This window comes from Manis javanica, chromosome 15 (assembly GCF_040802235.1).
Source record: "Manis javanica isolate MJ-LG chromosome 15, MJ_LKY, whole genome shotgun sequence".
NCBI lineage: Eukaryota > Metazoa > Chordata > Mammalia > Pholidota > Manidae > Manis > Manis javanica.
This window is the reverse complement of record NC_133170.1, coordinates 75,656,129-75,681,908: the sequence shown is the minus strand read 5'-3', so window position 1 is coordinate 75,681,908 and position 25,780 is coordinate 75,656,129. Positions and strand designations below refer to the sequence as shown.

Here is a 25,780-nt window from a genome sequence, read left to right as displayed (position 1 = left end):
ACGTGGGGTGCCTGACAGATGTCCTAATATCTCCATCCAATTTTTTACTCTGAATGAAGTTCGTGATATATTGGCTAAACCTGTGCCTTCCACAAAATATGCTCAAGGCTTTGGGTAGGATCTGGAACTTGGTGCTGGGGAAGGAGGAGATGGGCTGTGTTCAGCCCAGATGTCACGTACTCCCATCCACCCTCCAGTGCTTGAGCATCCCTTGGATGGGACGGTGTGTGTATTGCTGTTCCCAGAACCAAGGCTGGACATCTTTCATGTGACGGCCAGAAAGATTTCTCGTGCCAGTGCTGCTTCAATGCTCCTCTTGTTTTGGATTCCTCTGTTCCACTCTGACCTTTGAACTCAGGCTGCTTGGAACACAGAAGTACTTTGCACACCCATTCATTCATTCATTCATTCATTCTTTAAACAAGTATATTGTTCTAGGCCTTTTCATAACTGAATAAGACAGATACGGTCCCTGCCCTGCCCTCAAGAAGCTAACATTCTGTGGGGGAGACAGGGGGTAAGTAAGTTTAAAAAAAAAAAGACATTTTCAGATGGTGGTAGAGGCTCTGAAGAATTCAGAACCTGGATGGAGAATGATTGGGAGTGGCCCCTTTAGGCTGGGACTCGCCTGTGGATGTCCAGTGAACAGAAAGCATGTTGGAATAGCTGGAGCTCTGGGATGCCTGGGGAACGTGGCCTGAGTTGAGGTAGACAGTGCCTTTAGCTTTGGGTTTTGCTCTGCTTGCTGTGAGCAAAAGCCTTTGCAGGATGTTGTGTTGCAAAATGAAATATCTGGTTTTCATTTCACAAGGGGTCCCTCTGACTGTTGTATGGTAGATAGTAGGGCGAGAAGAGTTGGATTCAAGTTGATGAGTTTGGTTACGGCAGCCACCCAGGCAAGAGGTGGCAGTGTGGCAGTGAAATTAACCTGCAAAGCTAGGCACTGGCTGAGAGGTGGGACTATATTAGAAATCACATGAGTGGCTTATTAATAAATACTTATTATTAATAAGTGATTGATAAATACTTTTATTAATCATGGGATTTGAAATGAATGATTCTTGAGTGGCATGTTACTCCAAAGCTGCCTTTATTCAGCTGGAGACCAGTACTGGCTGTGTGTATATGGATGTGTGTGTCAGTGTGTCTGTATGTGTGAGCATGTGGTGTGTGTGGGTGGGGGTGGGGAGGAGGGTGCCCCAAAGCTAATTAGACTCAAAAAGTCTTTCGGAGAGCAGTATTTTTGATATTTCTAAGAGTTCATGATGTACACCACTGTATGTTTTTAAATGGGCTTATAAAGTTAGTTCATAAATTTCAGAATGCTCAATCTTAAAAGCCAGTATATTTTTGGAGCAGAATGCTGATGAGTGTTTTATTTTTTGTACCACATTACATCTTGCAGTTGCATGTATTTTTAGTGCCGTTGGCCACAATTAATGTAGGGTCCTTAGCTGAGCTAATTTTGATTCTCTTGTTTTAGCTTCAAGTATCCATTCTTGGTTATCTTAAGAATATCTGTGATTTGTGATCCATGTGATCTGTGCTCTGGTGACATCCTCTGCAGTCTTGGGGTGCTCTGGGTGCTCTTCCTAAGGGAATAAATGGGTGACTCGATGCTTAAGCATGATCCTCATCATTATAGTAGTGATTAGAGAGCCCTCAACATGTATACTTTCTTTTAGGATGGAAGTTCAGATTGTATTCTCTTTTGATATGAAGTACTCAGTTAATAGCCTTATTAAGGAATTTTTTTGAGTTATGTGGATTATTTATAGACAACGGGGAAAGTGCCTTTTATCATTTTTACTAAAATGTTGAGGTTTCATGCAAGGCAATTTTTAGGTCACACTGAACACATTTTAAGCACATACGCTTCTGCTGCAGCAATAACAACGAAGCCTGGCCATCCCTCTGTGTCATACACCATTACCTCTATTAATATTCCTTGGACCTCTATAATTATAAAGCAGATGTGTATATCAGGAAGAGATGTTGATTTCAGAGTAAATTTTTCTAGAAAATAGAAGCTGGAAAAAAAGGAAAACCCAAACTTGGCTTCATACTTGAAGAGACAGCACTGCTGTGTGTGGGTGGGTGGCTGCCTGCACCCGCTGCTCACAAGTGCCTTTTCTCTCCAAGGGGATAGCTGGCTGTGGATCAGAGATGTGGCCAGGAGGAGTAGGCAAGCAATGTGTGGGCAGACTGCATGTTCTTTTATTAGCATCTCCATTGTATTGCATCTCCCTGAGCCCAGAGCATGAACCAGCCAGGGCCTCTAAAATCTGTACTGTTTCCTATTTGATACCCACCTTGAGCCGCCAAGTGATGGAGGGAGAGTTGCTCTTGTGTGTGGGTTGAGCTGTTTTGGGGTGTGGCTGTGGACTGACCCAGCGTGTGGATGTTCGTGGGTACGCAGGCTGTCCTAGGCTCAGGCCTGCCCTCCCAGCACTGCATGCAGCCAGTCCTGGATAGACGTTACCTTCCCTCAGGTGACCCATTGCCCTTTCCTCCGTGACCTCAGGTCTTCAAGTACTTGTCTGCAGTACTTTTCTTGGGTTTCTTCAAGGCCATCCAGCCAAGAAATAGCAGAGTTGGGATTTGAACCTGTGACTGTTGGCTTGTAGAACCTAACTTTGAACCAAAACCCAGCTCTACTGCCCACACCTGCACCCAGATCATCGTGTGGTAGGAGAATGTAGAGGCCAGAGGTGAAGCTATTTATTCCTCAGCCATAGGGCCATGGGATGATACTAGCCACATCATGGGATTGTGCAGTAGGAGGATTCAGGGAGGTAACCCATAAAGTGCAGGGATCACTACCTGACACACAGTTATGTGCTCAATAAATGGGCCCTGTTATCGATGACAAGGGTAGTGGCATTCGTTCCCTCTCCTACATTGCTACTTCTTTGAGGGTAGGAATGGTGACTTCTTAACTTCATAGTCTCTGCAGCAGGGTTTCTCAACTCAGTGGCTCTATTACTGACATTCTGGGCTACATAGTTCTTCTTGTTGGGGGCTGTCCTGTGGATTGCAGAATGTTGAGCAGCATCTCTGGCCTCTACCCACTAGCTGTTAATAGCACTCCCACCCTAAGTCATGAAAATAGAGAAAGTCTCCAGGCATTGCCAATGTCCCCGGGGGCAGGGGGGGAAAGTGGAGGGGGTGCCAAGTTGCCCGTGGTTGGGAGCTGTTGGTCTGTAGGTGCCTCTCGGATCACAGGGCTTTAGTTTAGTTTCTTTCTCTTCTTTCGTTTATGTTCTTGTTTCCATCTATCTATCACACACACACTCAATAGAAGATGGTCAAAAAATATTCGTTGAAGTTTGAGTATTTTGAGAACAGAGGAAATTCTGGGAGGACTCTTTAGTAGCAGGCAGACTCTGTCCCATTCCAGGGCCAACAGAACTCCTTGATGAGATAGTTTCTTCATGTAATTCTGCACCCATCACCCATAGCTGCAGAGTTCCCGCCAGTTCCTGGAATGTTCACACACTTTCCTTAAAGCAACAACAGCTTCAGCCCTTTAAATAATACCACCACCCTTGATGAAATGGTACTTCTTGAGATGATTTTAGACCAGCGGAGCTGCTACTTGCAGAGGACAGGGCTGTATTTGGTTGTAGTCTGGTGGCTCTGAGGCCCGCTTTGGATCAAACCTCTCAAGCTGTGATTGATATTATGGTCAGATTCTAAAATAATGCAAGTGTTGCAATAATTTGCTGTTGCTTTGAAAGTCAGAAGGACAACTAAATGAAAATCCTAGAAAAAGAAAGTAAGTTGTGATAATATTTCACAGTCTCTATTGGGTAGGGAGAGCGTTTCATTCAAGACATAACATGTTGAGAGCTTGTCATTGGTGCTAGTGACTACATTGGCCTAAGGGTCTGTGTGAAAAATAAATAGAATACAGTTACGTTAAGTTGAGCCATACCTGTCTCTAGTATATTTTTATAGAAATTCATGGAAAGGGTATATTTTTGTTGACTTATTAAAATTAGGGGGTAACAATAGTTTTTAATCATTGTCTGAAACCTGTACATTGTCTTGAAATTCATAGCCCACGATGATTAACTTCAAAATTGTGTCTCCACTCAGTGAGTTGACCAAGAGGCACCAGTACTAAATGGCCTGGCCAAAATGCCACTGGACCAAATGCTTGGGACAGTTATACTATGAGTTTTAAATGTCCAGACCCCAAATCACAGGCACTTTCTTCTAATTAGCCCCATGGTGCTCAATCCTGTCTCTATATTAGTATCACCTGGGAGCTTAATAAAAATGGTGCCGCCTGGTTCCACTCTGTCTCTGATTAAATGGTCTGTTTGGGCCCTGGAAATTATTTTTGTTTTGTTTTTAAAAGATTTAATTTTTTTAGAGCAGTTTTAGGTTTCGAAGCAGTATTAGCAAGAAGTACTGAGATTTCCCATATACTCGCCCCCAACACTTGCACAGCCTCCCCCACTGTCAACATCCCGCACAGTGGGGGGCATTTGTTACAATGGATGAACCTACAGTGACATGTCGATATCACCCAAAGTCCACATTTGGCCTTAGGGTTCATTCCTGGTGATGTACATTCTATGGGTTTGGGCACGTTTAATAGCATGTGTCACCACTACAGTATCACACAGAGTATGTTCACTGCCTGACATGGTGTTTTTTAAAAGCTCCCCAGGTGCTATAAGGTACAGCTGGGTTGAAGACCAGGGAAGTTCCAGAAAGCTGCAATGACCTTTCCCCCTCTATCCTCCAGCCTCCTCCTCCAATTCCACTGTTTACAGGATTACTGCTACAAGCCCAGTTTGTCACAGCATTCTTCCCATAGCTTTTTTTAGATGTGATTTTTATTTATTCTGAAAAAAATAAATGATTTCTTTAGCACCTTTATTCTGAAGAGCTCTTAATTGCTGTACTTAGAACTTCTAAACAGTGAACATTTGTTAAGCATCAAAATAGAATGAGGGAGATGGACCTCAGATGATGAGCAGGGCTGTCGTGTCTCCTGAGAGTGTCAGCAGGTGGCGGCCACGTATCTCCTAGATCCTGGGTCCCATTAATGAGTGCCCTAGAAACAATTGTGTGTGTGTGTGTGTATGTGTGTGTTTGAGAATAAGCAATCAGTTTTGTGCATGGTAGTCACTTTAACCATGAAACCCTGGAGCCTGCCGCTGATCTGTCACCAAGTTTTGGAAGCCACTTCCTACCCAGTGCCAGACTCCCATGCATCGTTCTCCTAGAAGGGGTCTGGTTCCGTGTCTGGACACAGTGAGCTGTGGCCTCTGTTGTCATCCCTGACTCATGTCCATGCATGCGACTTAATGGCCTGTGGGTAACTCTGGACCACCACAGGACCAGGGACCCCACCTGTGGTCATCCCTCCCTCCTGGGGTGCTTTGGGTCGTCTTCTTTTGTCCAACTGTCCAGAGTGAAGTCAGAAATAAAGGAAATAGCAGAGCAACTCAGGACCATGCCACGCAACCCACTTCTTCTCAGATTAACAAGAAAAAACATGTGTGTATATGTTTTGGTTACATATATGTAGAAGACAGGCTAATGAGAGGGGCTGAGCTTTTAGATTTTTAGCCAAAAGTGAGATTGAGAAAAAGATGTATGTCTGGATTTCTATCCCTATTGCCCATTTCTATGAATAATCAACCTTTGTTTTATTGTGAATAACACCACAGAGCAAATACAGGCCCCCTGAAATTTTACTATTTCAAGCAACTGTTTTAGGCCTGTAAGGTGTGTGCTATTTATACTGTCACATGGGTAGTGATGATAAATGATGGCAATGATAATAGTAACAGTTGACATATATTGAATTCTCATGAGGTGGTAGGCACTGTGCTAAGGGCTTTATGTGGCTTATCTCTTTTAATCCTCACAAGAACTCTTTGATTTTGGCTGGGAATTATCCCCATTTTACAGATGAGGAAATTGAGGCTCAGAGAGGTCACACAGTGAGTGGTGGAGTCAGATTTTGAACTGAACAGTGTGACTGATCGTCACCTCTCATGGCTGCCCTGTAGTGTGTGTGCAGGGAATTGTTGCTGGGGTGCAGTGAGCCAGCACTGTCTGCCAGCCTTGTGACTGGGCCCAGAGCTGCAGGGAGGGAGGTCTTCTAAGTTGCTGCAGGGAACCGACCTCTTCCAGGTAGGGAAGTATTTGGGTCAGCAGAAAGCAGAACTTCCACCTGCTGGGGAGACGTGAATGCTCACTGACAACCAGCTTCTGCAGCCCTGTCACCAAGGCATCAAATACGGGACTATGGGCCACTCTGGGCTCGGCCACATGTCCCTCTGTGTGTAAGAACCTTTGCCGACTATTACTCTGGCCCTGACCTTCCCTGGTCTCAGTGTTTGTGCCCTGGGTGCCAACCAGCAAGGGAAGCTGCCCTGGCTGAGAATTGTCATCTCCCCCTTAATTAACTGCTTTTAGAGATAAGGCAGAGTGTTTGAGTTCTGTGTACAAGTGTGCACAAGTCTGTGTTCTTTGTGGAGAGAGCATGCTTCTAGCCCCTTCTCAGGAGGTCACGCTGCCTGATTTTCATGACATTATCCTGAGAGCTCTATGAGGTGCATCAGGTCATCTCTACCATGGCTCTCCATCTTAGGGACCAATAGAAACCATATATTAACAGTCAGTTAACCTCTCTGGGCCTCAGTTTCCTCATCTATAAAATGAGGATAATGAATTGTGTCTGCCTCATAGAGTTGTTCTGGGGAATAAAGAGTTAAAATGTGCCTAGCTTTACAACAGAGCCATGCATGCAGTCAGCGCTCTGTAAGTGTATGAGTTTCCTACCACAAATGTAGTGGCTTAAAACAGCACAGATGTATTATGTTGGAGTTCTAGAGGTGAAAAGTCTGAGATGGGTTTTACTCGGCTTAAATGACAGTAGCAAGCCTGAACTCTGGAGTCTCTGGAAGAGAATTGGTTACCTTGGTTTTCCCAACGTCTAGAGGCCACTGGCATTTTTGGCCCATGGTGTCTGCCTCCATCTTCAATGTACCGTCTTCCTGTCTCTCTGACTGACCCCCTCCCCTCCCCTGCTTCCATCTTAAAAGGATCCTGGTGATGACATTGGACACACCAGACAGCCCAGATCATCTCATCTCAAAATCTGTAACTTAGTCACATCTACAAGAGTCCCTTTTGCCGGGTCAGGTCCTAGAGTCACAGGTTCCGGAGATTAGAATGTGGACCTCTTGGGAGAGAGACATTATTCAGCCTACCATAATAAGCATTAGCTGTTTTTATAAAATGAACCAGAATCATGCTGGCTAGCTTGGGGGATGGAATAAACAACAATTTGATCACTAGAGTAATAACAACATTTACTGGGTGCTGGCTGTGTTCTCACACTCCTGCCTCAGGGCCTTTGCATCTGTTATCCCTTTTCCCTGGAGATTATTTCTTTCTATAGCTTTGGATGGCCAACACCTTCTTATCCTTTGGTCTCAGCTCAGATGTCACCCATCAGAGAAGCCCTCCCTGATCCCCTTGCTTAAAGCATTTCTCTGATGCATTTCCTTTACTAGATCATATCACCCTGTTTCCTTTTTTCACATCATCTGTGGCCTTCTTGTTTGTCTATCTGCCTGATACATCCTGTCTGCCCTCTGTGAATGTCAGCTCCAGGAGGGCAGGGACCTTGTCTGTCTTGTTCATGGCTGCTCCAGTGCCTGGAGCAGTCTCTGAAACAGGGGAGGAGCACACAGTACACATCTGTCAAGTGAATAAGTGACTGAAGCCATGCAGGCACCGTGCTGGGAGTTTGGTGCTCACTTCTCCTGTGCTGTATTTATTATCCTGTGTAGTCGATTCTCTTATTATCATTTCACCTCATAGATATGGACACCGAAGCTCAAGAGAGGCTGAATCATTGCCTCAGATTGGTGGTGACTAAATTTGCACCCAGGTCTGCCTGCTTCCAGGGTTCTTGCTTCCGTCCACCTCTCTGCCTTATGACCTTGATATGCTTAAGAGCTGCTTGAACTAGCCCTTTTTGACAGCCGTAAACTCTGGCAGGTCTGCAGCTTCTGAATGCAGCTTTTCAGGCTCACCTGTTTGCCACCTTGACTTTGGTTTTCTTTTATCTAGGTCTATTGTGTCAAGTCTGGACTCCCCTGCCAAGACTAGCTCCATGGAAAAGAAACTTCTCATCAAAAGCAAAGAACTGCAAGACTCCCAGGACAAGTGTCACAAGGTATTTATTTCCACAGCCGGCCTCCCTCCTTGCTCCAGGATCCTCCCGTCAGTGTGTGCCAAGGGATCCGCCCGGGGCCACTGCTGGCACTGAGCTACCTGATCCATACAGAGAGAGTGAGCGAGGCGCTGCCTCCCTCGCTGAAGTCCCGCCTCCAGCAGCTCAGAGGGAGATGAATTCAGGCCTTGGCGTTGGCGTAAATCCTTTAAATCTTAACCAGAGGAGGCCCTGGATTTAAAACGACCCCGCTCCTCAGCATGACCCAGCCAGATGTCTGCTTCTTCCGGCAGGTGGCGTGGGTCCTCACCTGTGGCCGAGATGCATCCCATCTGCTTTGAGTGATGCGAAGTCTCTCTTCCTAGTCTCTAAAAACTGCTTACGTAACTGCGGCCACTGTCTTGATTATGCTCAACGTCTCTTAACACTCACTGTTCTGCCCAGGGGCAGCTCTCTGGAAGCTCATAAAAGTCACTACTTGCCTGGGACTCCTAAGTGTGCAGACGAATACGTATCTCCTTGCCCTGTCCTGGATTTGTCCTCTAGATCTTTGCAAGGAGATGGGGGGGATCAAGATGGATTTGGGATAAAATTAAAGTGACGTCTGCAAAAAACCAAACCAACCCAAAAAAGCAAACAGGTGAAAAATGATGATTGTGGCTTCCCTGCTCACTGGGTTAGAGGCGTGATCAAGTGTGAACCAAGTCTTGAATGAGAGGAGTGACTTAGCATTGGTGACTGTCCTCACGAAGAACCGTGTGCTCCTGGGCGAAGAAACAATGGTATTTCCATCCCAACCTTGGGCGAATTAGCACCAGCCCAGACCACCAGGTGGTCTTGGCGGCTACTTGAGATTTGATTGCTCCTAACGAACCTCCATGGGCCTTTTTAACCTGTCGATGTGTTTATTTCAGATGGAGCAGGAAATGACCCGGTTACATCGGAGAGTGTCAGAGGTGGAGGCCGTGCTTAGTCAGAAGGAGGTGGAACTGAAGGCCTCTGAGACTCAGAGATCCCTCCTGGAGCAGGACCTTGCTACCTACATCACAGAATGCAGTGTGAGCCTTCCCCAAAGTCCCCTTCCCTTGGAGGTAGCACTTTCTGTTGTGTGTGTCTCATCCTGTTATGTGACAGCTTCATGAGGCACATCACAGTCAGTGGCAGAGAGTAGAAAGAGGGAGAGTCCAGAAGCAAGATATGTGATTTGCAAAGTAGCTTCAGCCAGACCCGAGGTCCCTCCAGGAAGTCCAGGTAGGCTGTGGAGCCTGGAGAGGGGCCTCGGCGTCACTGCAGTGGGTCACAAAGGGGCCCAACACCTCCCATCCTAACCTCTCTGATCTGCATCGTGTCCCACATGATCAGCCTTGGGAACCAGATTCCCAAAGTGCAAGACAATGTATTTTAATCAATTTCCATTGCCTAGAACCAATGTAGCAACAGGAAAACTCAGCCTTTAAAACCCAGACCCTCTGTCATTATTTCCCATGTGACTTTTTTTTTCTTCACAAGAGTAGATTGTCTTCTCCATTGTCTTGTTAAAAATTTCATTCAGGTGTTTTTTTAATGTGCCCAATTAAACAGTCTTAAGAAGTTGAATCACACATTTTTCAAGTTTTTTTCACAAGGGAGAGGAAATCTATAGGACGTGGCTGATTAAGAATAACTGCTATGTTTCCATTCCAGATTTGGCTGCCTTTCAGTGGTGGGTGAAGTTATTCAGCTATGTATTTCAGATATATATTTCAGTGCCACTGAAGCATTGAGGGAACCTTATGGATGAAAGGTGTCCAGAAAACGTAAGCCAGGAGGTGGAAATAGACTGCTTGGAGTCTTAACAGACACCTGGGCAGAGAATGAAGTCATTGCTCCTCTGAAAGAGGAATATATACCTTAGCATCCTCAAATAGCTGATATTCCAGAAAAGACTTTGTAGCATCCCAGTGGTGGTTTAATGGCTAAGGGATCTTACTAGTTTACAGTCCTGAACATACAGGTAAGTATCTGCTAGGACCATTAGATGGTGGTAGGAACCAGGTTGATGCAGTTTCAGGCCGGATTCCTAAGGTCAAAAGGTTGAGATGATGTTTTCTTGAGCCAAGGGATTTTGCAGGACGAAAACTGGAATCGACAACCAACTGGAAGTTGTCAGCCTTGGTCCGGCACCCGACACCGTCCTGGTGCCTGCGAAGCAGCTTGCAGCTCCCTTAATGAAGCTTTTCAAACAGAGCAGGATCCACAGGGCATCCCTATTAAAATTTTTGCTTTCCGCAGAGCTTAAAGCGAAGTTTGGAGCAAGCGCGGATGGAGGTGTCCCAGGAGGATGACAAAGCACTGCAGCTTCTCCATGATATCAGAGAGCAGAGCCGGAAGCTCCAAGAAATCAAAGAGCAGGTAGGACTGCCTGCCTGGGATGGTGCAGCAACTCGGACCTCTAATTTCAGGAGAGGTGTGTTTGAGAGACAGAAAGAGGGAAAGAGAAAGGTGGAAGGAGAGGTATGTAGGTCATTTGGAAACTTCAGATTCCCCATGATTATATAAACAGTAGAGTGTCTGTTCTGACTCCTTTATAAGTTTACGCCCCATAATGGCTATGCTTTTCTCTTAAAGGTATAGGTTTACACCAAGGCTGGGCACACTGTGGCCTATGTGGGTAATCTGACCTCCTCCTTGTCTTCCATGGCCACAAACTAAGAATGGTTTTTGCATTTTTAAACGGTTGGGGGGAAAAAATCCAAAGAAAATAATTATGACATGTGAAAATTATATGGAATTCAGATTTCAGTGTCTATAAGTAAAGTTTTGTTGGAACAGTACCACACTCATTCATTCATGTATGTACTGTCTGTGGCTACTTACATTACAGCGGCAGAGGTGAGCCGTTGTGACAATGACTAAGAGGCTTGCAAAGCTGGAAGTGCTTCCTATCTAGGCTTTTACCAAAAAGGTTGGCCAACCTGTGCTTTAGACCATTAAAAAAAAAAAAATCAAATGTTTTCATAGCTGTTAAGATGCACTTTAAGTTTTTGAGAGAAGCCAGGATAATTCAGTTTTACTTATATAAGAAATATTCTAGAAGAAGAGTTTGAACAATTAAGGCCGAGTCAGAATTAACATGGCAAATCTGAGAGCCGAAAGCCATCCCCTGGGTGTTTAAAAAAGAAAATCGAGACCTTTAAAAAGCCTACTCTTTTTTTTTAATCCTTTTCTAAAAGGGTTTTCTTTCTAGATGGTTCATTTTTATTTTGCTTCATTGTTTCCTTTTTAGCATGGATTTTTCTGTCCTTTGAAGAAACTGTAAATAGAAACTTTAATGAAGAGATGGCAATGAGCAATTGGAGAACTGAATTATCAGCTGCCAGGCTACTCTCATTCACTTCTGAAAATCTAATGGAAACAGTGATGAAAATGAACATTTTTGTCTCTGAGTAGCATAACCTTAGCCATCTGGGTGGTGCTAAATGCAAAAAACTTGTGCAAATAAATGGATCGATTAACTCTTCTTCCAAGAAAAAAACATTGGGGGATTTCATTGGCATAATCTGTTTACCACCTTAATATTTTTAAATGATTGCTTAATATTCTTTTGCTTGTTAAAAATGTTCTAAATGTGCATAGGAAATGTTGCAATCTGATTTTTGAGTTCCTGAACAACAATACTAATCTTAAGAGATTTTGAAGGTCACACATAATAGTTTGAAAAATCTGCTTTGAGAGTTGACTCATTGCCTCTTTTATCAACATAGCTTTTCATCCTAAAAGTTTCAAGAGGTAGGATTCTTTTTCTCCTATTAGTTCAATGTGTTTGGAAATTTGCTCTTGGTGACATCCTGGGGAAATGAAAGCTGTGTTTGGCCACCAGAGGGAGCAGCTGGTGTCCATGAATTCCATTGAACCAGAATTACCAGGTCATTTTAAAAAGGTATATATACTGGTGGTTGAATTCAAAGAAATGTCTTTGGTGATTCATATCACAGTGAGTATGCATGTGGAGTTTTAAATTTAATGACTGTTAAAACTTCCGCTGGGGGGGAAGAAAATTTCTCAGTTTCAGATCTTTACTTCTCATTGTAAGAACTTATTAAAATGACTTTTGTTAAGTTTTGTGAGAGCAGGATGTTTGCAATCCAGGAAGAAGCATTTAATGCTTTCAGCACACTCCTGGTATTTGGTTTGCAGTATTGCTGATTCCTCCTGGATTTGGCATTTATTCCCCCCGCTCTTTCTCTTCAAAGCAAATTTCCGTGCAGCTGTTTATTTAATTAATATTTTGCTTCTACTTAGCTACCTCCTGTAGAGTACTTGGAGTTGGTTTAAAATAAAAACACCTAGAGTCTCCCGTGATAGTTTGACTCATGCACCATTACTAGTGATTGCTGATTCCCCTTACCCTGTTCTCAGGAAAGGAAATAGAAGGAAACACAGAAGGCATCGGTGTTTTGGGACTTCTGACTGAATAGGACCGCGCCTGATAGATACTTCCTTTCTGCAAAATTTTGAAGCTCCATTTAGAAGACTAGCTTAAGGCAGGCCTTGAAAGTTGCTGATGGTTCCCTATTATGATCCCACTCAACTCTGACCTGCAGTTCAGTCCATGCTGAGATACGACAGCTCTCTCTCAGCAGTCCTTGAAACAGGATCTCCTCTCAGATTTTTCCAGAAGCAGGGATTTGGTTAGCTGTTGGATTTATAGGAATTCCTGGAAGAATCCAGCATCCTAAGCGGCTCAACAAATGAGGCAGAATTCCTCTTGATGCTTGTGGCCAGCTGGGTACCTCAGAGCTGGACAGAGATGTTGCCTGAGTCCTGCCTTCCTCCTCCTGGGAGCTGACGGCTCAGGAAAGAGACTGCGGGAGGAACAGCGCTCTGTCCTCGCACTTGACAAAATACAAATTTTACGTTTCCTTCTTACTGATGTCAATTCAAGACAGAAAAGGGAGCTTGAGCAAAAGAGATGCCTAAGATTTTCTCCCAGCTCTTCACTTCCTCTGCAGTTTGGTGTGTGTGCCTGTGGGCAGGGTTGATGGGCCCATAAAATGTTTTAATTTTTTTCAAATCAGAAGAAAAAACTGAGTTTTTAGGTCAAAGAAAGTAGTTTCCTAGATAATATTAATGTTTTTGTCTTTATATGAATGCAGTTGTAAAATGTAATTATATATACTTTTTTTTTTTTTTTAAATGAAGTTAGTGGTCCAGGAAAGCACAGTGCTCAGAGCCATGAAAGCCATAATGTGACCCTGGCTGACAGGTCTAGACAAACCCCGAGTAAAGGATGTATCATTTTACATAATCTATTTGTGTTCCACTCTGTGAGTTCAGGTAATTGTGAGCGGGTTATAAAGACCTTTGGTTTTATAGCCCAGCTTCATCCACTTAGTAGCACCACCCAGAAAACCTGGTGCCCATGACTTCTAGGACTGACCTTCAGGAACAGTATCCTTTTGGGTGGGAGGGAATAAAATGAGACCATGCTCGACTCTGAGCTCATTTTTTCCCTTTGCTCTCTACCGGTGATATAGAGAAATGTGCTTACATGAAAACTATCCCATTTTTCATAAGAACATCACCACCCAGTGCATCAGGTGGGGGGATTGCCCGTTACAATGGGATGAAAGGTTTATTTTTGTACCCTGTTATTAAAAAAAAATCCATAACATTTTATTGGTTATAAACATATCCTTGCTCAGTTGATACCTCTTCAACTATTTCTTGAAAGAATGGATCTTAGAGATATTCACTGTATATTGTGCATGCCAAAGACAGTCTTGATTCAATTCCTTACTCTTTTCATTTTATATCTCTTCCCTCCCACCCCCAGGCACCTTGGTTTGGTTTATTTTAGTGTTCACTCATAATCCTTTTATATGTAAGCTTTGGTTTTTGTTAAGAGAGAATATTTTCATACTTTGCCCCAAAGTTTTCAAAACCATTGCCCATTTCTTTTGGTAAATCCAATTTTGAAAAACATTGATTCAAATGTTCAGTTTTGATTTTAGAGATTCATTTCAGAAAAGGTCAGGCCGTTTGTATCACTTTAATGGGTTTGCTGCAAGGAACAAGATAATTCTTCCTTTGGAGGTTTTATCTCAAGTTATTTGACCACAGCCAGTGTTCCCTGTCACTTCCAAATTTCAGGGTGACTTGCATTTCAAGAGCAATGTTAATTTCATCATTCAGTTTAGGGCCCAGAAAAATTAATGGTGGGAAACTGACATGATGAGTTTCACCTTCCAAGATTTTTTTCCACTGAGATTTCTAATTACCTCCTTGTCCCATCTGAAAGGTTAATTTTAAAACTAGTACCATATATAATTGTGTTAGGAGCACATGACTTCTAAAGGACAAATCTATATAAATAATTACCCTTGGAGGAAAGCTCCATGTAAGCAGTTTATCCTGACTGATTAAAGAACATCCCTTTTGGCTCTCCTGTGTTACAGATGCCTTAAGGTTCTATGCTTTTTGTGCAGCATTATTTGCTCAAAGGATCTTACTGTGTAATAGGCACTTGTGTTCCAAAGGATATTACTAATGACACATTTAAACATTTAAATGTGTCAAACATTTCTAAGATTTAATATTCATTTCTACCTCCTCATCCTCCCCACGCCTCTTCCTTTTGCCCATCTGCTGCTCATCGACTTCTCTAGGTCTGCCCTGCCGTTCCCGTGTCCATGTGCACCTTCCCTGTGCAGTCCATGTCCTTAAATCTTCCTTCACTGCCTGTCTTTTCTTTTAGGAGTTTTCTAAAGTTCATCTTTCTTCCATTGCCTGCTCTTTAGGAGTACCAGGCTCAAGTGGAAGAAATGAGATTGATGATGAATCAGTTGGAGGAGGACCTGGTTTCTGCAAGAAGACGGAGCGATCTCTATGAATCAGAGCTGAGAGAGTCCCGGCTCGCCGCTGAAGAGTTCAAGCGGAAAGCCACAGAATGTCAGCATAAACTGATGAAGGTACCAGCCACCTGCCAGGAGGGTGTTTTGGGGATAGAATCATGGACGATCTTAGCAAGAATATGGGGATACTAGCTTAATAATATACTTTTGGGAAATACTAGGATACCCTGCAAAGTTCCTGGTCTTTATAAAATATAATGTATCATCATCATCATTATTTTGGCTAGAGTGACCAAGAAAGTACAGTGGGTAGTGTTGTTCTGTAATACTTTTAGATTCTTGAGATTTTCCAGTGTGTTGTATCTTTTAAATTACAGGCTAAGGATCAAGGGAAGCCTGAAGTAGGAGAATATTCCAAACTGGAGAAGGTATTTTCTATTATCAGTATTGCTATTTTCGGTAGATAATCTTTGAAATGTTACTACTCTCTGTGGCTAGTCGTTGGTTAAGAACACTCTTGCAATGAACAGAGAACTCTGTTGCAGATATCTTTGGTGGCCAATCTCTGCATGGCCACATTTAGCTTTTGTTATGGTTTGAGAAGGGATAAAAGATACCTACCTTATTTTTTGTCATGCCGGCTTAGAGCACCATACAAACCCAGACACTCAGTAAAATGTATGTGAAAATTCTTATCGTCTCAAGGCACTGGGAAGCTTTGATTCTCTTTTGCCATGTGTATGTTGCTGGTTCTCGAGCAATAGTCAACATGGAGATTTGCATTGGGCATTCAAAGACCTCTCTGATAGGCCACGGTTCTTCCCCCTCCAGTAGTCGGTACTGGAAAAGGCCCCATGGAAACTTCAAGAAAATAGACCTGTAATAAATGTAGCAAGATATTAATGCCAATTTGCCTTTTGCTTTATTTTCTGGGATTTTAATTATAGATCAATGCTGAGCAGCAGCTCAAAATTCAGGAACTCCAAGAGAAACTGGAAAAGGTAAGCCTGGGGTGATTTCTTTGGGAACTTAGCTTCCATTTCCAAATACTTTGCCTTGCCTTGTCCTGGAGCACAAAAGATGAAAGAAATAATTAGTTAACCAGCAGTGAGGAAAATGAAGGGGGAGGGAGCTATTACCTGAAAATATCAGAGTTCTGAACATAGTTTTTCCTTTTGAGACTTGTCAGCAGTTTTTTGTTTGTTTGTTTTTTTTAACCAAGCCGAGTGAGACTCTCAAGTGAAAGTTCTGATTATACTACGACAGAGGCCTTCTCTCCCTTTAGGGGGCCAGGCTCCCTACTTTGCACATTTGTAAGGAGCATGTGCTGTTCACGACCCAGACTGCTTTCGATCAGAGACTGTTGGCAACATTCCTGCACCCTGAGGCTGGAGTTGCTGCAGTTATGTTGTGGTTGGGGAGGGCCTGGGTTTGGTTTACAGCCTCCCGCAAAGTTTGTGCTAATAACCCTTCCTTGAGTTGATACCAGAAATGGGAATGAAATGGCCAAAATGAATGTAATCTGAGACTGCCTTTCACATCAGGGATGTTTGTGAATGTTTACTGGCTTGGTTTAATGAAACCCCTTCTTCCTTTCTTTCAAAATTGTGATAAAAAACACATGACATTAATTCTACCATCTTACTATGTTAAGCGTATAGTTTAGTAGTGCTAAGTACATTCCTATTGTTGTGCAATGGGTTTCTAGCTCTATACCTGCTGGACACTAACCCCCAACCCTCCTCCCTTCAGCCCTTGGTAACCCCTGTGTATATTCTGCTTCTATGATTTTGACTATGTCAGTTACTTCATATGAGTAGAATCACAGAGTATTTGTCCTTTTGTGACTGGATAATTTTACTTATAACGTCTTTGAGGTTCATCCCTGTTGTAATGTGTGACAGGATTTCCTTTTTTAAGGCTGCATAATATTCCACTGCAGGCACAGACCACATTTTCTTAATCCATTCACTTGTCCCCTTCTTACCTACTCTTGAGTTCTAATGAAAGCCTCCACTGCCCTCTTTCAGCAGAAGTTTGTGTCAGGATTCATCTAAAACTGTGCTCTCTAATGGAAGTGTGATGCAAGCCACACATATCAGCCACAGATATAATTTTAAAGCTTCTAGTAGCCACATTAAAAAGAGACAAATGAGAAACTTGAAATTATTTGAATGATATAGTTTATTTAATCCAGTATATCCAATTATATATATGTATGTGTGTGTGTGTGTGTGTGTGTGTGTGTGTGTGTGTGTGTATCCAATTGATCCAATATATCATTGCAGTATGTATTGATATTTAAAAATTTACACTGATTTAGTTTCTAAATGAATTAAATATAAATAAAATGTAAAATGAATCTCTCAGTCACAGCAGTCACATCTCAAGTGCTCAAAGGGCCATGTGTGGCCAGTGGTCTCAGGGTTGGAATTTCCTTGTAGGTTCACTTTTTCAAGTCATCATTTAAAGCAAGTAAGTGTGAGGCTTAAACTTGATCTTTACTGTGATGCTGTAAGAGCTTCAGTACAGTTAAGACCTAATTTCAAAAGGTTCGTTTTTTTTTTAACATGAATTTGTGGACTACCATGAATACTACAGTTGTTGTGCCCTGTGTAGGTATTCATTTGAAAAAAAAGCTCATAGTTTTTTGTAAAAGTAACACAAATTCCCCATAGGAAAATTGGCAAATGAGATAATTAAATAAGGAGAAAATGAATGCTCTAAGAGGAACACATTCATACCTGGGCTGATAAATACTTCTAGACCTTTTTGTTTGCATTTACTAGGTTGTGATGAACTATGATGATTGTCAGACATACCAGTGTCTTATTACCCCAAGAATGCAAAAACGCTGTCAATTTTAACTGCAGGATACATTCCACATTCAGTGATGTTAATATATATATATATCTGGGCACTTAGAATAGATGAAATACGTAATAAAATGACTGTATGTTTTGAAAAATGGATATAGTATAGACTCAGTGTTACCCATTTTTTTCCATTGAGGAGATTGTCACCATCTTTTTACCTGAATAAGATTGGCCATCTGTCTCCTGTCCCTTCTTTTCCGGTAGGCAGTAAAGGCCAGCACAGAGGCCACGGAGCTGCTGCAGAATATCCGCCAGGCGAAGGAACGAGCTGAGCGTGAGCTAGAGAAGCTGCAGAACCGCGAAGATTCTTCTGAGGGCATAAAAAAGAAGCTGGCTGAAGCCGAGGTGAGCAGGGGCCCTCCGGCCCGAGGCGCCCTGACCTCGGGTCCTGGTGTGGCCGCCTGTGAGTGACTGCGACCTGCCTTTCGCTGGGCCGAGGGAAAGAAACCGCAAATCCACACCTTGCGTATGTTTGACCAAACCGTTTTCTTTCTGCAAATGCCTTTGAAACTTGAGGGGCTTGTAAACCTTTTCCCCAAAGTGGGAACAAGACTTGTTGCAGCAGATTCAAGTAGAAGTTATGATGTAGCTTTTCCTTTGTGCCGGTTGTCCTCTGACCCGCTCACCAGTCTGGGAGGCTCTGTGTTTATGCAGACGGACTGTGTACCATCCCGATGTTCTTTCTCTTCCTGGGCACCCTGGTTTGCCCTGTCTTCTCCCCGCGGGATTAGCAGCGCCAGTTATCAAGGCTCGGCTCTCACCCGAGCCCGCGACGCCCGACCTGCGTTCTGGGGCCTTTTCTCTCCCTCAAATTCTTTGTTGTTGTTGAGCTTCTGTTGTGTGATTACACAGGAAATACATGTGTCTTTTCACTGTAAGAACTGAAGCGGTACTGAGGAATATAGAGTAAAAGGCGGCACCTCCCGTCCACTCCCTGCCGCCTCCCCGGCGCCGTGGCGATTGTCCGCGGAAGGGATTGCGGCGCCGCGGCCGGTCATCCCCAGCTGCCGGGCCTCTGCTTCCCCTGGCGCTGCGCTGCGTGGCCTCCTTTCACGTCTCTTTGGGGCCATCCTCGCCCATGTTCCAGTGTCCCACTGACAGCTGGGCAGGGTATCTGGACAGTGCTTCCAGTCTAGGAAGAACTCAGTATCTTCTCCCACAAGCTGGGGTCGCGTCGCCGTCTCCTCCTATGGGCCAGGGCCACCATCATTCATCTGGTTGTCCCAGGCTTGAAACCTTGGCATCATCTGCTTCTCCTTGGATCCTGCCACTCGCGGAGTTACTCAGTCCTATAAATATGGCCACGTGGTCTCCCCCATTCATCCCCTGTTTATCATTTCTGTAGGCCTTCTCCTAATCCAGGCCTGCTTCCTCTTAGTTGAGCACGTGTAGTAGTTGCTTGGCCAAACAGCAGTCTCTCCTTCCTCCCAGCCAGCCCAAAGCAATGTAAGGACTCACAGGCCTCTTGTCAGCACCCCTGGCCCCACCTACCTTTCAGAACCTCCATGCATCTTAGGTGTGCCCCTGAGCCTAGTACGTGACACTCAACCATTTGACCCACAAATGCTCCCGTTCCACCTTTTCTCCTACTCCTCACACTAATGCATCTTATGCTGTAGCCACTCCTGGCTTCACCTGGGGCCTAAACTGGCTCCCTACCTCCGTGATGCTGCTGCTAATGCACCTGCTTTTCTTGAAAGGCCTTCTGCCCTCCCCAGAACAGCCCTCCATTCCCCAGCCCTGTCCCTGTCCGCAGCTCACTTCTCTGAGACTCCTCCGCCTCAGCTGTCAGTAGAACAGCCTCTTTCCTGCCTGCAACCTCCTACAGCACTCTGTTACCTTTTCTTTAGGGCTCTTCCCTCTCTTAACCTCTATTTATTTGTGTCTGTCTTATCTTTTTCAAGAACAGGAATTATGTCGGCTTCCTTCTTGGTTATCTTCTGCGTGACACTTTGCAGATAGTAGGTGCTTGATAAATATTTGAATGAATGAATGCACTCTTGTAACCTACACATCTGAGTCCTGGAATTGTAGAGCCTTATTTTTCTCCACGGTTGCTTCAGGTGCCTGAGACTTCTGTCCCTGCCTGGAGCATATGCTTCTTGAGGGCTCTCTCCCTCGGTGCAGGCGTTAACGCCCATAGCGGTTACTCCATTAAAACTCTCTGATTGATTCACGATCTACAGGAACGCCGCCATTCTCTGGAGAACAAGGTAAAGAGGCTAGAGACCATGGAGCGTAGAGAAAACAGACTGAAGGATGACATCCAGACAAAATCCCAACAGATCCAGCAGATGGCTGATAAAATTCTGGTGAGCAGGAACAAAAGTTGAAAAGTTACAAGATAACAGGTTAGAGGTTGCAGAGGGAAGGGGGTTCAAGAGAAGAATGAAACACCAAGACACCGTCACAGGGGAGGTATGGACGAGTAGGTGCATTAATAGGAGTGGTTTCAGCCACATCATAGGATAGCAGGAATAACCACATATTGGACATTTCAGCACTGGTAACAGATCCATAAATACGATTTTTTGCTCTGTTTGGTACTACCTGACATTTTAAAATATGCACGTGCCTACTCTGTCATTTCTGACACATTTTTACAGGAATGCACAAGTACTTCTATTAACAGTTTTGTATGGCTGTTAACTTTGCAATGCCAATTTCAAAAGCTGTAGGGATTTAGACCTTTTAGACTGAAACTCAGATTCTTGCTTTTAGAGAAGAAATTGGCCATGCAGAATTGTTTTTCTCAGAGTAGTATTTGTCATAGGTCCATGTTCACCCACTCACTCTCTCCACTGCAGTTGGCTATTGTTATTATTATTATTATTATTTCCAATTTCCTTAAATGTAGCAGGGATTTTTTTTTTTAGGTTTGTAATCATAGTGATTCTGTTTTTGGCTCAGATGACAAAATTAGCTTAACCAAGAGAGGCTCAGGGTATACTTGCAGATGTGTTGAAGTTTTGCTTCTTACAGGGTGGAAGGCAGAGGAACCTTTGAAGGCCTCTCCTGAGATCTCAGTCCCAAAGCCAGGAGTTCGATGCCACATGTGGTAGACTTGGAGATGACTTGGAGTCGTAACCTCCTCCTCCCCTGCCCCCAGAAGAGATTCTAGAGTAGTTGTTCCTCTCCACTACAAGGAGGCGAGGTAGTGAGCAGTCCACTTCATCTCTCTTTTTCTCTCTCTGCATCGATTCTGGGAAATGAGTCAGCAGCAACTATATGAACTTAAGAGTGGCCAACTTATAGGTCTGTACTTAATACTTAAAGGAAGAAAACCCTTCAAAACATTACATTTCTGTTTTTCTGTATTTACAAGTGTATAGATGCTCTTGAGTAAAAAGGTGAAAGAAAAATTGGTTAAATTGTTTTGCTTTCACACACAGTCTTCATACAAACGTCTGCACACAAAGGCAAATATGACTGTTAGTCTGCTCTCTCTGTTCTCTTGTGCTGTCATCAAAGTTTCTCTTGGCGACTGTCAAGTGTGTGAATTTTATCGTGAGTAAAATTAGATCCCACCAACACTATCCCTTGCTTGGTGCAAACGAAGTGGTTAAGTCTCTTGTTGCAAAGTGTTCCTCTGTTTGATGGTGATGTGTTCATTCATTCATTCAACAAATATTTAATGAGCTTCTACTATGTGCCAAGCACTGTTCTAGGAGCTGGAAAGGTAGCAGCAAACAACGTTTGTGTAACAGGACTGATGAGTTTGATCCAATACATGCAGAAAAGATAAAGTTTAAAAAAATGACAACAACAAAAAATGCCAAACTACTAAGGACTCAGGTTTTAGAATCTCTGCGTTTCCAAAGGTTCACTTGCAATGAAAAATGTAGGGGTATAGAGCTCTGCAATCTTAAATTATATATTGTAAACTCCCATTCACATATAGACCAGAAGTTTGGTCTTAATGTTGTCAGTCTCAGGCATTTCAGTTTTTGACCCATTTTTAGATTCTTATTTCCATTCTTGTCCTATCTTATATGGACCGATGCTAAGAAGAGATAATTATCACGTGATTTCTAATAAAGAAAAACAGGTTTCTTTGTCCGAATGTGTCTCACCACCTGCCCAAATACTTTTGTCATTGTAACTTCATTTATCGGAAGGTGCCTTTTGCTCAAGAACCCTGTGCTGAGGCTGTGAAGTATCCAGGGCATGGGCATGGTGGTCCTTAATACTGTTATATAATGATGATGCTTGGAAGCACATCCCAGGATGTCATTTGCTTTAAAATATTTGCTATTCTGATAAGACCTTTCAAAACAGATAATTGGGGTTCTCATTATAGCAGTCTTTTGCTTTAATAAAAGAAGTCATTGCAGGGGATCTTCTAGTACACACAAAGCCCTTAAAGTATGTTTTTATTAAGTAAAATCCTGTTTACATTAAACTTTTGAAGGATCATATCTGTGAGATTGCAATAGATCTTGTGCACCTGGTCTTAAAATTGAACACTTTACTGGCCCCCATGGCAGAGTCAATGCTTGCAGACTTTAGAATTTTGAAAGCTTAATCAGTAGCATTCTATCTGCATGTGAATCTGAGGGTATTTTTTTCCCCATTTTATGGACATATCCTGTATAATTTCCTCATTCTTCAAAATTCTCACAATTACGTCCATTTCAAAGAAATATTTCATAATCATGTGAAAAGATGAAAACTTGAAGCAATGACTTTTGATCTTAGTAATTCACTAATGGGTCCAGATTCATAAAGATTAATGCAGATTGTTTCATTGAATTGAATGCTGCCTTTTATAAGATCAGTTTATAATACACAGGCCAATGAATCGGTATTATTTTTCAAATGAATTGCAATTTTGTCCAAAAGCATAAATCTTAACGAAAAGAACATTAAATCTGAGCTATTTACTCTAGATTATTTTCCCATTTTTAATGCATATGCATACATATTTGTGTCATTATTATCAGTATATTTTATGTCTACTTTGTTCCCTTTAGCATTCTATCAGATAAACGTGGTATTATACAAACATCACATATTCACATTCCTCACATATTCAAACCTCAAAACATATGAGTTGCAACATTAATTTTCCTCCTTAGCTAGGGTTCTTGAGCAATCATTTTATTAGAGGAAATTGCAAAATATTCTTTCTCACAATAATAAGTTAACTTTAAATGTAAAATAAATTAGAATTACTTTTCACATTTAAAGGTGTCATACCAGTGAGAATGGCCTGAGGCTTATGATAGTGGTCAGAGGCTTTGTGCTGTACTGAACTTTAGTATGTTGCCTTGTTACTTGTATTTCTCCGTGCAGAGATGAAACGTGTTTGTTTGACCTGTCACATCAACAGATTTCTGACCCCAGCCCACCAGCTGTGTGTGTATGTGTGTGAATACTTGGACTTGGAAAACCCAGGGCCAAGGATTGGTGGCAGTTTCCTTCCCAGGAGCCTTAGGGCACGTAAGGAAGAAACAGATGCCAGTTACCTGTGCTGCCTGTCATGCAAAAGTCATGTTTCCTGTGAATGTCTAACATACATTGACTTTATCTTTCCCTTTGCACAGCTGAACGCCTGTTCTTTTGTGTCTAGGAGCTGGAGGAGAAGCATCGGGAGGCCCAGGTCTCAGCCCAGCACCTGGAGGTGCACCTGAAACAGAAGGAGCAGCACTATGAGGAAAAAATTAAAGTAAAGACACTTTCCCATTGCCCCTGGCATTCTTTCTGTATAGCGCCACATGTCTTCTCTCTTCCTGAATGCTTTGGGCCACTTCTTGCTAGACCAAAAGACTTTTTGGGTAAATGCTGTCCTCAGGCCATGTGGAAGCTTTTAAGGTATTACTCAAGGGGGGCTTGGATATCTGAAGTTGAAAGTCTTTTTCTTTTTAAAATTTGGTTGTCATGTATTTTGATTCCATCTTTAAAATATTTTTCAATCAACTGTCATTCAGCCCATGATAATTTAGATTTAGCTGCAGGCTCACCACATTCTTTGCTTTTAATTTCTTTCCTGCATCTCAGACCTGGGACCCTTTTCCTTTTTAAAGTCTATCCTTGAGGATTTTCTTTAGAGAATATCTGCTGGTGACAGGCTTTCTGTTCTGTTTGTCTGAAAATGTCTTTGTTTTACCCTCTTTCTTGAAAGATGTATTGAGTGGGGATAGAATTCTGAGTTGGCAACTGTTTCTTATTATATGCTTTGAAGATATCCTTCCATTGACTTTCGGCTTTTATTATTGTGATTGAGAAGTCAGTTGTCAGTCTAACTGTTGCTTTCTTTGAAAGTGATCTATGTTTTTTCTTTGGCTGCTTTAAAATTTTTGCTTTGTCTTTAATTTTCTGAAGTTTTACTGTGATGTGTCTAGATGTGGATTTATTTTTATTTATCCTGCTTGAGAGATATATAAGATTTTTTTTTGCTTTGGTTTTTTTTTTTTAACTAATTCTGGAAAATTACTGGTCCCTCTATCTCAAGTATTATCTCTTTCCCTTCCCTCTTTCCTTCCCTTTTGAGAATTTGATTAGGTGTGTGTTAGATCACCTTCAATTTATTCCTTTTTCATATTTTCCATCTTCATCTCTCAGTGTAACATTCTGGGTAAGTTCTGAGTAATTTTCCAGTTTACTAATTCTTGCCTATCTAATCTGCTGTTAAACCCACCCACTGAGTTTCAGATTTCAGTTATTGTATTTCTTGTTCCTAGACATTCTATGGTTCTTTCCAAAGTTTTCTGTTATTTGTAACAATAATTTTCTATTCCCTGCATTCTGTTTTGAGCTTGTCTTTTATTGCTTTAAATGCTTTAACATGGTTGTTTTATGATCTGTATCTGTTAATTCTGATATCTGAGGTTATCTGACGTTCTGTTTCTACTCTGTTGTTTCTCTTGGTTCTTTTTCATGGTGCCTCTCTCCTTGTGGGCTTGGTCAGCTGCTCCTTTTCTGTGGAAAAATTTTAATGGGAATTCTTTGAGGCCTTGAATGAAAATGTATGCCCACCTTGCAGGGGTGGCCCTGGGCTTTGAATTCTCTCTTATCCTTCAAGATTATTAAAAGTGAAGCTCAAGTTTATTTGGTTCAGCAAAGGCCTCAAGTTAAAAAAAGCTTTGTGTCTGGGTTCCTGCTTTCACTTAGATTTTAATCTGTAATTTCTTACTCTTTTGCCAACTTTTGGGAAAATGTTTTCTGTATTTTAATCTAGCATTTTAAATCACTTTCTATAGAAATGCTGACCTGAATAATCTAGCCCACCATATAAAATAATAAACTCAATTACTAATGTTATTATTTCAATTACTATTAATGATGATATTATTATTATAGTAATAATAGTGATCAGAAGCGGATGCCAGCCTATCTATTTCCTTTTAAAATCACATCACATTTTCATTATAATTTTGGATCAAGCCTTTAGCTCCTATGTTCTTGAGAATTACTCATCATTGCATCTCAAATATTGTCTCTTCCCTTCCCGAGTCAGACACTGAAGGAGGCTTTTAATTTTTGTGATGATCCTGTTATTTGGTTGGTATCTTAAAGAGTTGGCTGTTTCTTTTTTGGAGAAACAAACAGGTACATGCTCACATAGCACCATCACCATCACTATCCTGGCACCTTCATTCTTTTTCTTTTACCCCTGGTGTTGCTTTTGGTTATTCATTAAAAGAAATATAGGAAAATAACTCAGAAGTGACTTCAAAGCGTTTTAGTGTGAACCCCTATTTTAGTGCATTTTCAACTTTATATTCCAATCCTTCTGATTTGAATTCTTGACTTCTATCTTTGGAATAAATTAACTTTCAGAAAGTTATGAGACTGCGTCTAGTAGTCCACTGGCACCTTTGTGTGATGAAAATAACCCTTTGTAAAATTCATTCTGT

At 42.3% G+C, this 25,780-nt stretch overlaps 1 protein-coding gene across 11 annotated transcripts in view; it reads left to right on the top strand.

Moving 5' to 3' along the window:
• CIT (citron rho-interacting serine/threonine kinase) overlaps positions 1-25,780 on the top strand; it is a 151,192-nt gene that overhangs the window by 63,266 nt on the left and 62,146 nt on the right. For 8 of the 11 annotated variants that reach the window (XM_073223895.1, XM_073223896.1, XM_073223897.1 and 5 more), the window contains exons 11-19: positions 8,110-8,215; positions 9,127-9,270; positions 10,484-10,603; positions 14,992-15,162; positions 15,423-15,473; positions 15,993-16,046; positions 18,126-18,266; positions 20,108-20,233; positions 23,494-23,589. In XM_073223895.1, the coding sequence (XP_073079996.1) occupies positions 8,110-8,215; positions 9,127-9,270; positions 10,484-10,603; positions 14,992-15,162; positions 15,423-15,473; positions 15,993-16,046; positions 18,126-18,266; positions 20,108-20,233; positions 23,494-23,589 (1,009 nt within the window). The remainder of the gene's footprint in view (positions 1-8,109; positions 8,216-9,126; positions 9,271-10,483; positions 10,604-14,991; positions 15,163-15,422; positions 15,474-15,992; positions 16,047-18,125; positions 18,267-20,107; positions 20,234-23,493; positions 23,590-25,780) is intronic. The other 3 variants (XM_073223900.1, XM_073223901.1, XM_073223902.1) reach the window with 1 other exon arrangement.